At 42.3% G+C, this 13,531-nt stretch overlaps 1 protein-coding gene across 2 annotated transcripts in view; it reads left to right on the top strand.

The window, feature by feature from the left end:
• The window catches only part of RYR3 (ryanodine receptor 3), a 563,010-nt gene that overhangs the window by 439,597 nt on the left and 109,882 nt on the right, over positions 1 to 13,531 (top strand). For both annotated transcript variants that reach the window (XM_064374821.1, XM_064374822.1), the window contains exons 59-62: positions 510 to 577; positions 1,693 to 1,814; positions 12,774 to 12,823; positions 13,228 to 13,288. In XM_064374821.1, the coding sequence (XP_064230891.1) occupies positions 510 to 577; positions 1,693 to 1,814; positions 12,774 to 12,823; positions 13,228 to 13,288 (301 nt within the window). The remainder of the gene's footprint in view (positions 1 to 509; positions 578 to 1,692; positions 1,815 to 12,773; positions 12,824 to 13,227; positions 13,289 to 13,531) is intronic.

Below are 13,531 nucleotides of genomic sequence, written 5' to 3'. Positions count from 1 at the left end.
TTTCACTTTCGTTGCCTAGGCTGGAGTGCAGTGGCACAGTATCTGCTCATAGCAAACTCTGCCTCTCAGGTTTGAGCAATTCTCTTGCCTCAGCCTCCCAAGTAGCTGGGATTACAGGTGCCTGCCATCATGCATGCCCAGCTAATTTTTGTATTTTTAGTAGAGACAGGGTTTCACCATGTTGACCAGGCTGATCTTGAACTCCTGACCTCAAATGATCCACCTGCCTCAGCCTCCCACAGGGCTGGGATTAAAGACATGACCCATGGCACCCAGCCTTGAAGCTGCTTTCTGATTGGTAAAGTAGACAAAATGGTAGTGAAACAGCTTTAAAAATTGACACAAGAAATAACTAACCAGCACAATTGTAAAGTACTATGTAAAATATATTTTGTCAAATCAGATACTTTTTTTAAATAACCTTTGGAAAAGCTGCTCTGTTTCTAAATGTTGTGATTGATTTTTACTTTATAACTCTTATGAACTTTGTGTTACCTGTGTCTTTGTAGAAGCCATTGTCAGCAGTGGGAAAACTGAAAAGTCTCCCCATGACCAGGAGATCAAATTCTTTGCTAAAGTAAGTGGCTCTGCACTTAATTAAATTACTTTCTTCTTAGGATCTCTACTATTTAGGAAATAGTTTAACTGGATCCAATGAAGATATCTAAAACTCCAATGGCTTCAGTGAGGTGGATGTATATTTCTCTGTCGTTTAACAGTCCCACAGGAGGCTGGCAGTCCAAGGATATAGGCAGCTGCCTAGCCCTGCACCATCACCCAGGAGCCCAGTTTCTTCCTCCCTTGCTACTCTACCATCTCTGGAGGTGTGGCCTGTGTTTGCATGGTTCAGACAAGCTCACCTGCACCGCATCTGTGGGAAAGGGAAAAGGAGAAGGGAAGGCAAGCTGTTGCTTTTTAAAAATTCTATCCCAATGGCTAGAACTTGTCATCTCTCACTTTACTGATCCCAGGCAGTATATCTGGGGTCGATAAGGTAAGAGATGACAAGTTGACCTTACAGTACATGTGGTACCCTCTTCTGGTATCATATGATACCTTGACTGCCAAGGAAAAGTTCAGGGACTGGGAGAAGGCACAGGACATGTTTAAGTTCCATTTGAGCTTCATCTAGCTGCAAGGGAGATGGGGTGATACGTTTTCTGCCTGCGTGGCTCTCTACCCAGGTAAAACACAGAGGAGTTCTATTGCCAAAAGGAAGAAGGGGAGAATGAATTTGGGTGCTAGTTAGCAATCTCTTCCAATACGGCCCTACTCAGAAGACTAGAGGCACAGAAGGCCTTGAGTCACCTTGCTCTGAGAAGCAGAGAGAATGCTATGCTTGAGGTGGCACTAAGCCATGCCTTGAGTGCCTCTGTTGGATGCAGTGCCCAAGAAGCCGGATCTGAGTGCAGCTGTCCCATAGGACTCCTCTGCAAATGCTGACTAAGGGCAGTGCACACATTTCTTTGGGCCCTTAGTCAGTGGCTGTTTCTTTCATGTACCTCCAAGAACTTTGGTTTGAGGTATAGAAAAGGAAAATGTGATGGCAACTGGGATCCAAGGGTAGAATTTCCTGGAAATTACAGGACCAGTTTTCAGAGGCTCTTTGCTCACTGAAAATAAACACTTTTAAGGAACCAAATGAAGAGTTTGGGATAGCCTCCTAGAAGTTGATTTGTGGTGGTTTTCCAGGTTCTCCTCCCACTGGTTGACCAGTACTTCACCAATCATCACCTCTACTTCTTGTCATCCCCTCTGAAGCCCCTTAGCAGCAGCGGATATGCCTCCCATAAGGAAAAAGAAATGGTGGCCAGGTGAGTCTATAAAATAAAGAGAAGCTCATGGTGCTGATGCAATTTACTTAAAATGCCAGTTTCCTGTAGACTGAATGGTGAGTCTTTTGGAGAAATGAAACAGGCTAATGTTTTGGTTTATCATCTTGGTTTTGAAAGAAACTGTATTCACACATATCTGAATTGTTTCAGCAATTAAATGAGGTATACTATGTGGGAGTATCCGTAGGGCTTGGGAAAGATTTATATACTTAAATCAACATCTGGACAGAAATTAAGATGGCCAAATAGGAACAGCTCCAGTCTGCATGCAGCTCCCAGTGAGACCAAGACAGAAGGCAGGTGATTTCTGCATTTCCAGCTGAGGTACTCATCTCATTGGGACTGGTTAGACAGCGGGTACAGCCCACAGAGGGCAAGCTGAAGCAGAGTGGGGTGTCGCCTCACCCAGGAAGTGCAAAGGGTTGGGGAACTCCCTCCCCTAGCTAAGGGAAGCCATGAGAGACTGTGCCATGAGGAACAGTGCACTCCAGCCCAGATACAATGCTTTTCCCATGGTCTTTGCAACCCGCAGACCAAGAGATTCCCTTGGGTGCCTACATCACCAGGGCCCTGGGTTTCAAGCACAAAACTGGGTGGCTGTTGGGGCAGACACCGATCTAGCTGCAGGAGTTTTTTTTCATACCCTGATGGCATCTGGAACACCAGTGAGACAGAACTGTTCACTCCCATGGAAGGGGGGCTGAAACCAGGGAGCCAAGTGGTCTAGTTCAGTGGATCCCACCCCCATGGAGCCCAGCAAGCTAAGAATCACTGGCTTGAGATTCTCGCTGCCAGCACTGCAGTCTGAAGTTGACCTGGGATGCTTGAGCTTGGTCGGGGGAGGGGCATCCATTATTGAGGCTTTAGTATTCGGTTTTCTCCTCACAGTGTAAACAAAGCCACCAGGAAGTTCAAACTGGGTGGGGAACCCCCTACCCCGCCCCTGCAGCACCATAAAGCTGCTGTAGCCAGACTTCCTCTCTAGATTCCTCCTCTCTGGGCAGGGCATCTCTGAAAGAAGGCAGCAGCCCCAGTCAGGAGCTTATAGATAAAATTCACATCTCCCTGTAGATGCAGCTTCATCAGACTTAAATGTTCCTGCCTGCCATCTCTGAAGAGAGCAGTGGATCTCCCAGCACAGCACTCGAGCTCTCCTAAGAGACAGACTACCTCCTAAAATGTGTCCCTGAGCCCCTTGCCTCCTTACGAGTAGACGCCTCCCAGCAGAGGTCGACAAACACCTTATACAGGAGAGCTCTGGCTGGCATCTGGCAGGTGCCTCTCTGGGTAAAGCTTCCAGAGGAGGGAGCAGACAGCAATCTTTGCTGTTCTGCAGCCTTCACTGGTGATACCCCAGCAAATAGGGTCTGGAGTGGCCCTCCAGCAAACTCCAGCAGACCTGCAGCAGAGGAGCCTGACTGTTAGAAGGAAAACCAACAAACAGAAAGCAACAGCATCAACACCAACAAAAAGGACACCCATGCAAAAGCCCCAACCAAAGATCACCAACATCAAAGACCAAAGGTAGATAAATCCATGAATATGAGGAAAACCCAGCACAAAAAGACCAAAAATTCTGAAAACCAGAATGCCTCTTCTCCTCCAAAGGAACACAACTCCTCACCAGCAAGGGAACAGAACTGGAGAGAGAATGAGTTTGACGAATCAACAGAAGTGGGCTTCAGAAAGTGGGTAATAATAAACTCCTCTGAACTAAAGGTGCATGTTCTGACCCAATGCAAGGTCATTAAGAACCTCAATAAAAGGTTACAGGAACTGCTAACTAGAATGGCCAGTTTAGAGATGAACATAAATGACCTGACAGACTGAAAAACACAGCATGAGAACTCCACGAAGCATACACAAGTATCAGTAGCTGAATCGACCAAGCAGAAGAAAGGATATCAGAGATTAAAGCTCAATTAAATGAAATAAAGTGTGAAGACAACACTATAGAAAAAAGAATGAAAAGGAATGAACAAAGCCTCCAAAAAATATGGGATTATGTGAAAAAACCAAACCTACATTTGATTGGTGTACTGGAAAGTGATGAAGAGAAAGGAACCAAGTTGGAAAACACTCTTCAGGATATTATCGAGGAGAACTTCCCCAACCTAGCACACAGGCCAACATTCAAATTCAGGAAATACAGAGAATACAGCAAAGATACTCCTCAAGAAGAGCAACCCCAAGACACATAATCATCAGATGCACCAACGTTGAAATTAAGGAAAAAATGTTAAGGGCAGCCAGAGAGAAAGGTTGGGTTACCCACAAAGGGAAGCACAGGAGACTAACAGCAGTTCTCTCTGCAGAAACCCTATAAGCCAGAAGAGAGTGGGGCCAATATTCAACATTCTTAAAGGAAAGAATTTTCAACCCAGAATTTCTTATCCAGCCAAACTAACTTCATAAGTGAAAGAGAAATAAAATCCTTTACAAACAAGAAAATGCTGAGGAATTTTGTCACCACCAGGCCTGCCTTACAAGAGCTCCTGAAGGAAGCACTAAATATGGAAAGGAAAAACCAGTACCAGCCACTGCACAAACATACCAAATTGTAAAGACCATCAACACTATGAGGAAATCGCATCAACTAATGGGCAAAATAACCAGTTAGCATCATAATAACAGTATCAAATTCACACATAACAATATTAACCTTAAATGTAAATGGGCTAAATGCTAAATGCCCCAATTAAAAGACACAGACTGGCAAATTGGATAGAGTCAAGACCAATTGGTGTGCTGTATTCAGGAGACCCATTTCACATGTAAAGACACACACAGGCTCAAAATAAAGGGATGGAGAAATATTTACCAAGCAAATGGAAAGCAAAAAAAGTAGGGGTTGCAATCCTAGTCTCTGATAAAACAGACTTTAAACCAACAAAGATCAAAAAGGAGAAAGAAGGGCATTTCATAATGGTAAAGGGATCGATGCAACAAGAAGAGCTAACTATCCCAAATATGTGTGCACCCAATACAGTAGCTCCCAGATTCATAAAGCAAGCTCTTAGAGACCTACAAAGAGACTTAGACTCCCACACAATAATAGTGGGAGACTTTAACACCTCACTGTCGATATTGGACAGATCAATGAGACAAAATTAACAAGGATATTCAGGACTTGAACTCAGCTCTGAACAAAGCAGACCTAATAGACATCTACAGAACTCTCCATCCCAAATCAACAGAATATATATTCTTCTCAGCACCACATCACACTTATTCTAAAATTGACCACATAATTGTAAGTAAAACACTCCTCAGCAGATGCAAAAGAACAGAAATCATAAGTTTCTCAGACCACAGTGCAATCAAATTAGAACTCAGGATTAAGAAACTCACTCAAAACTGCACAACTACATGGAAACTGAACAACCTGCTCCTGAATGACTACTGGGTAAATAACAAAATTAAGGCAAAAATAAAGATGTTCTTTAAAACCAATGAGAACAAAGACACAACATACTGGAATATCTAGGACACAACTAAAGCAGTGTTTAGAGGGAAATTTATGGCACCAAATGCCCACAGGAGAAAGTGGGAAAGGTCTAAAATTGACACCCTAACATCACTATTAAAAGAACTAGAGAAGCAAGAGTGAACAAATTCAAAGCTAGCAGAAGACAAGAAATAACTAAGATCAGAACAGAATTGAAGGAGCTAGAGACACAAAAAACCCTTCAAAAAATCAGTGAATCCAGGTGCTGGTTTTTTGAAAAGATTAAAAAATAGACCACTGGCCAGACTAATAAGGAAAGAGAGAAGAATCAAATAGACACAATAAAAAAAGATAAAGGGGAGATCACCACTGATCCCACAGAAATACAAACTACCATCAGAGAATACTATAAATACCTCTATGCGAATAAACTACAAAATCTAGAAGAAATGGATAAATTCCTGGACACATACATCCTCCCAAGACTGAACCAAGAGGAGGTCAAATCCCTGAGTAGACTAATAACAAGTTCTGAAATTGAGGCAGTAACTAATAGCCTACCAACCAAAAAAGGCCTAGGACCGGACAGATTCACAGCTGAATTCTACCAGAGATACAAAGAGGAGTTGTTACCATTGCTTCTGAAACTATTCCAAACAATAGAAAGAGGGGTACTCCTCTCTAACTCATTTTATGGGGCCAGCATCATCCCATACCAAAACCCAGCAGCGACACAACAAAAAAAAGAAAATTTCAGGCCAATATCCATGATGAACATAGATGTGAAAATCCTCAATAAAATGCTGGCAAACCGAATCCAACCACATGTTAAAAAGCTTATCCACCATGATCAAGTCGGCTTCATCCCTGGGATTCAAGGCTGGTTCAGCATACACAAATCAATAAACATCCATCACATAAACAGAACCAATGATAAAAACTACATGATTATCTCAATAGATGCAGAAAAAGCCTTCAATAAAATTCAACACCCCTTTATGCTAAAAACACTCAGTAAACTGAGTATCAATGGAACATATCTCAAAATAATAAGCTATTTATGACAAACCCACTGCCAATAACATACTAAATGGGCAAAAGCTGGAAGTAGTCCCTTAGAAAACTGGCACAAGACAAGGATGCCCAATCTCACCACTCCTATTCAACATAGTATTGGAAGTTCTGGCCAGGGCAGTCAGGCAAGAGAAAGAAATAAAGGGTTTTAAAATAGGAAGAGAGGAAGTCAAATCATCTGTTTGCATATGACATGATCCTGTACTTATGAAACCCCATCGACTCAGCCCAAAAACTCCTTAAGCTGATAAGCAACTTGAGCAAAGTCTCAGGATACAAAATCAATATGAAAAAAAACCACAAGCATTCTTATACACCAGTAATAGACAACGAGAGAGCTAAATCATGAGTGAACTCCCATTCACAATTGCTACAAAGAGAATAAAATACTTAGGAGTACAACTTACAAGAGATGTGAAGGACCACTTCAAGGAGAACTACAAACCACTGCAAAAGGAAATAAAAGAGTACACAAACGAATGGAAAAACATTCCATGCTCATTGATAGAAAGAATCAATATCATGAAAATGGCCATACTGCCCAAAGTAATTTATAGATTCAATGCTATTCCCATCAAACTACCATTGGCTTTCTTCACAGAATTAGAAAAAACTACTTTAAAGTTCATTTGGAACCAAAAAAAGATCATAGCCAAGACAACCCTAAGCAAAAAGAAGAAAGCTGGAGGCATCACACTACCTGACTTCAAACTATATTACAAGGCTACAGTGACCAAAACAGCATGGTACTGGTACCAAAACGGATACATAGACCAATGAAACACAACAGAGGCCTCAGAAATAACACCACACATCTAAAACCATCTGATCTTTGACAAACCAGACAGAAACCAGCAATGGGGAAAGGATTCCCTATTTAATAAATGATGTTGGGAAAACTGGCTATCCACATGCGGAAAACTGAAACTGGGCCCATTCCTTACACCTTATGCAAAAATTAACTCAAGGTGGATTAAAGACTTAAATATAAGACCTAAAACCATAAAAACCCTAGAAGAAAACCTGGGCAATACCATTCAGGACATAGGCGTAGGCAAGAACTTCATGAGTAAAACACCAAAAGCAATGACAACAACAGCCAAAATAGACAAATTGGATCTAATTAAACTAAAGAGCTTCTGCACAGCAAAAGAAACTATCATCAGAGTAAATAGGCAACCTACAGAATAGGAGAAAATTTTGCAATCTATTCATCTGAAAAAGGGCTAATATCCAGAATCTATAAGGAACTTAAACAAATTTACAAGAAAAAAAAACCCCATCAAAAAGTGGGCAAAGGATATAAACAAACATTTTTCAAAAGGAGACATTTATGCAGCCAACAAACATATGAAGAAAGCTCGTCATCACTGGTCATTAGAGAAATACAAATCAAAACCACAATGAGATACCATCTCACGCCATTTTGAATGGCAATCATTAAAAAGTAGTCTGGGATCATTGACTCACGCCTTTAATCTCAGCACTTTCGGAGGCTGAGGCAGGTGGATCACCTGAGGTCAGGAGTTTGAGACCAGTGTGACCAACATGGTGAAACCTCATCTCTACTGAAAATACAAAATTAGCTGGATGTAGTGGCACATGCCTGTAATCCCAGCTACTTGGGAGGCTACGACAGGAGAATCACGTGAACCCAGGCAGTGGAAGTTGCAGTGAGCCAAGATTGTGCCATTGCACTTCAGCCTGGGCAACAAGAGCAAAACTCCATCTCAAAAAAAAAAAAAAAAGAAAGAAAAGAAAAGAAGGAAGTCAGGAGACTGGGCACTGTGGCTCACACCTGTAATCCCAGCACTTTGGGAGCCCAAGGCGGGCAGATCACAAGGTCACGATTTTAAAACCAGCCTGGCCAGCATGGTGAAACCCCTCTCTACTAAAGATACAAAAAATTAGCCAGGCATGGTGGCTGAGGCAGGAGAATCACTTGATCCCAGGAGGTGGAGGTTGCAGTGAATCGAGACCATGCCATTGCACTCCAGCCTGGGCAACAGGGCGAGACTCCGTCTCAAAAAACAAAAGAATAAAAGTCCAGGAACAACAGATGCTGGAGAGAATGTGGAGAAATAGGAATGCTTTTACACTCTTGGTAGGAGTATAAATTAGTTCAACCATTGTGGAAGACAGTGTGATGATTCCTCAAGGATCTAGAATCAGAAATACCATTTGACTCAGCAATCCCATTACTGGGTATATACCCAAAGGATTAGAAATCATTCTGCTATAGAGACACATGCACGTGTATATTTATTGTAGCACTATTCACAATAAGAAAGACTTGGAACCAACCCAAATGTCCATCAGTGATAGACTGAATAAAGAAAATGTGGCACATAAACACCATGGGATACTATGCAGCCATAAAAAAAGAGTGAGTTCATGTCCTTTGCAGAGATGTGGATGAAGCTGGAAACCATCATCCTCAACAAACTAACACAGGAACAGAAAACCAAACACCGCACGCTCTCACTCATTAGTGGGAGGTCAACAATGAGAACATATGGGCACAAGGAGGAGAAAATCACATACTGGGGCCTGTTGTAGGGTGGGGGAGTACTGGAGGGATAGCATTAGGAGAAATACCTAATGTAGATGACAGGTTGATGGGTGCAGCAAACTGCCATAGCACATGTATACCTATGTAACAAACCTGCACGTTCTGCACATGTATCCCAGAACTTAAAGTATAATTTTTAAAAATCCAATCTGTCCTGAGACAACAGTGAGAAGAAGGCAAGATCATTCTGAAGCTTGGGAAAAGTGAACACATGACATTGAGAATAAACATGTGGACACTGCCTTGAATCCCATGTTTATCAGACTCTGTAAGATTAAAACAATTTAAAAGACTCAGATCATACAAGTTCTGGTGTGGATGAGCTGAAATCTGTAGTCTAAAGCAACATAATTCAATTTAAATTCCTAATAGGAAAAGAATTTTTTAGCAAAAGCACCAGACTTCCTACTCATTCCACTAGGCTAACATGTAGATACATTAACAGAAATGAGAATCTGTCATGATTGGGCTAAGAGATGGATTCTGCTATGCCTCAAATTCTCTCTGTATTTTATTAATGAAAGACAGAAATGGACTAAGACTTTTAAATAGTAAAAAGCTAAGGACTCTAATGAAAATAGTCTGTAAATACTAGTATCCAGTGAACAGTGTACATTATAGGGCCTATCCACCATCCTGGGGAGGATATTCAACTTAGATTTAGCTAACTTTTATGAAACACTTAGCATAACTAAGCATTGAGCATAGTTTTTCATATATGAGAGTTACTGCCCATTTGTATAAAAATCATTGTGAAACATCACAATGTTTTAAATTTTGAGACCTGCCTGTGTATTATGATCTCCATTTTCCAGATGAAGAAGTTGAAGTTCAGTTAGGTTCACTCAACTGCCTAAAGTGACTCTTCTAATAACTTAGAACAAGAATAAAAACCCAGTCCTGGCTGCACAAGATGGCTCACGCTTATAATCCCAGCACTTTCGGAGGCTGAGGTGGGTGGATCGCTTGAGGTTAGGAGTTCGAGACCAGCCTGGCCAACATGGCGAAACCTCATCTTTACTAAAAATATGAAAAATTAGCCAGATGTGTTGGCACGCACCTGTAGTCCCAGCTACTCGAGAAGCTGAGGCAGGAGGATTGCTTGAACCCAGGAGGCAGAGGTTGCAGTGAGCTGAGATGGTACCACTGTACTCCAGCCTGGGCAACACAGTGAGTCTCCATCTCAAAAAGGAAAGAAAATCCAGTCCTCTCCATCCACATGAAGTATGATTTATTTTGCACCATAATTAGTTACTATAAGTTAAGACTGGAGAAGTCCAATGCTATCAAAACAAGACCCCTTAAAATCGGGTACTGACCAAAGATGACCTAAACATTTGCAGAATGCACCAGTGTATTTTGTAAGAAGCTAGGGAAACAGTGGGTAAAGTGAGGTATTCAGATAATCCAACAGAGGGCAGGTGTGTCTGTTTTCTTCATCTGTTTTTCTTAGATTATTAATTCATGGAAATGTAACATTTGTTCAACCAGGTACCATTTGTCATGGCGGGAATACAACCTAGAGTTGATCAGCCTTGCAAATAGCTTTCAGATCCATCAGTGTGCTTGCTGCCCTCCCACAGAAGCAGTCATGTTTGCACTGAATGTCTCTGCATTGCCAGACTCCTCTTGTTTGCATCCTTCGCCCTTGCTCCACCTCTTCTGCATCTGCAGCCGTTTGCCCATGGGTCTCAGACTCTCCCTGAGATTGCTTTCATTTTTCACCTTCAAACTCTAAGATGGAAGAGAGGTACTTGGGGACTTGGGCCACTCATAACTCTGGCCTAAGGACACTGCTTCCAGTTAAATCCTGGGCTCCATAGGGAACAAGCAGTAGCCTTTGGAAGTTTCAGATAGATCCTGGCCTTGGCATGCCTGAGAAAGCACTTCTAACAGTGAGGTGAGCCATGTTAATATTAGGATCAAACAATCCAAATATCTGCCTTCGTTAGAAAAACATTGTTTTATGTTCATACAGAACATGTGTCCACCTCGAAGCATTTTCACCAGAAATATCTGAATTTACCTGCCCCTTATTCTGAAACCTGAGTCCCATGATGACTGTCTACAGTGAGAAAGTGAACACACAGAGCAGTTAAAAGGCTTCCCCAAGACAGCCCCGCTAATCACAGGCAGAGCTACAGAGCCCACATTCCACAGGGTTATCCCCTCCCCACAACTCCATGAGTTTGCATCACATACCCGTCTCTGAAAAAAACACCATGGGAAGAGAAAAAGAGCAACCCATATTTAATATCACCCTAGATGGCTGCCAAATTTCTGGTGACTTACTTTGTGTTCTCTTAAGCTATAGGCCAGGGGGTCACAACTCTTTTTCCACTTCAAAACCAAATAACTAGCCATGGGAACTTTGGCTGTGATTTTCCAGTAGGTAGCCCAGAAAGACTCAGGGCATTTATTGAAAACCATTTAAAGGTGAGCAGGTTTTCATCCCCACTGACACTCGGGATGTTTTCCTTCCCCCATTTGAGTTGTCCTGTGGAAGATTTCTGCCCTGAATGGGGTAAGGAGCTCCATGATGGGTTATGAATCAGAAACTGGGAATGTGTCACGAGGGGAACCCGTGGCCTGTACAGGTGACTTTTCTCTCTCTCTCTTTTTTCCCTCTTTCTATTTCACTGCTTTCTGAAGCAACTGCAATGTTTTTGTCTAGCCATGCCAGTGTCAATAATGTCAGTTCTGAGCAATCTCCTCCCAAGAGCTTCAGCAACACAGGTCAGATGATGGCCACAGTACCCCTAGATGGGGTCCATTAGCAGCATATTCAGAAACATCCATGGACTCCTTTTTAAAGTCACAAGGCCCTCATTAGTCACTGTGGAAAGTCAAACAATGAGGCACAGCTGAACCTTCAGCAGTTCCACGGGGGAAAATATGGGTGAAATCACGAAGGAGAGTCAAAAAACACAAAAATATACATCATGGGCTTTCCTAGTTTCCAAGGACCCAGTTGAAACAGCAACCTGGTCAGGCCCAGAGACTAACTAGAGATGACAGAGAATAGACAATTCTTTTTTTTTTTTGAGATAGAGTCTCACTCTGTTGCCCAGGCTGAAGTGCACTGGAGCAATCTCAGCTCACTGCAACCTCCACCTCCTGGATTCAAATGATTCTCCTGCCTCAGCCTCCCGAGTAGCTGGGACTACAGGCACATACCACCACACCTGGCTATTTTTTTGTATTTTTAGTAGAAACAGGGTTTCACTGTGTTAGCCAGGCTGGTCTCAATCCCCTGACCTTGTGATCCACCCACCTCAGCCTCCCAAAGCGCTGGGATTACAGGCGTGAGCCACCGCACCCGGCCCACAATTCCTAAAATGTTTTTGTTTAACACAATCTCACCTTGTACCTGAACCATTAACACTTTTCCAATCACAACTTCTTGCCAACCTCCCAACTAAAATGTCACACCCTCAGCTGGAAATGGTTTGCAATCCATTGCAACAAGGAGAAAATCATGCTTTTTTTCCAGAGTCTTCATTTATCCCTGAATGTCACACAAATGAACGTTTCAATACATGGTACTCTATAGGAAAGGATACTTTGCACTGCGTCACTGCAAAATACTATAACTGTTTCAGAGGGATTGTAGTTAGTATGGATGGAGCTACCTGCAAGGCACCTTTCATGATTCTCCAAGGCAGTGTGAACCACACGTTCCTGAGCATAGACCAGAGGATTCTTTGGTAGGAACATAGTGCATCTTCCTAGAATGCCACTCTATGTTCTCTGTTTCACAGTGTAAGGGACATTGGGGTGGAAAATACAAAGTATGAGTCCTTTAAACTCCGTGACTTCTGAATTGCTTTCTTTTCTTCTTCAGCCTGTTCTGCAAGCTTGCTGCTCTTGTTAGACACAGGATTTCCCTCTTTGGTAAGTGAAGTGTTGCTAAAGGTGCAGTTCCTCCCTTAATTATCCTGAACTTGCATTTTGCCTTTATTTGTGTCTTCCTCAGACAACCTGGGCCTTGGGACTAAGGTGTCACCTAAATTTGCTGTAGAAAATTGGTCTGAAGCGTGATAAATGACCTCTTTACCCTTTTAACTGCTCAGATTTTCCACACCATTGAAAATTTTAAGCTCTGCCTCTGACATCCATCATAAAGCAAAGGCTGTGTCAGGCTAGAAATGAATGCATTGTCTCTGAACACAAGCCCGGCTCTTTATGTGTTGGTAGTTAATTATACTGGGCTATGGTTTGTGCATATGGAGAAGATTGCATTTGAAAGACAGGTTGAGTAGTTTGGGGGGAATCACAGGTGATATTTTTTATTCTAGGTAGTGATTCTACTACAATGGTGAGCTGTCTTCACATCTTAGCTCAGACACTTGACACAAGGTAAGTCTTCCCTGTTTTCCCAATAGTTTCTCATGACTTCCTTTCTGACCCTCTCATCTCACTAATTATTATACTGAAGAGAAGACAGATCGCTGCTGGCTGGTTTGGGAAAAGAAGGGAGACAGGGCAAAGACGAGTTTGACCCTAGAAGTTAGCACTCTCTTTTTCTCAGTTCACATAACAAGAGCCACTACCATGGCATAGACAGAATGCTAAGTCTTCATCAGTTATTGTCTTGTCTTC

Source organism: Aotus nancymaae, unplaced genomic scaffold (genome assembly GCF_030222135.1).
Source record: "Aotus nancymaae isolate 86718 unplaced genomic scaffold, 86718_ANA_hifiasm-v0.15.2.pri h1tg000011l, whole genome shotgun sequence".
NCBI classification, from domain to species: Eukaryota; Metazoa; Chordata; class Mammalia; order Primates; family Aotidae; genus Aotus; species Aotus nancymaae.
Note: the sequence above shows the minus strand (reverse complement) of the source record. Positions and strands in the feature narration are given on the sequence as shown.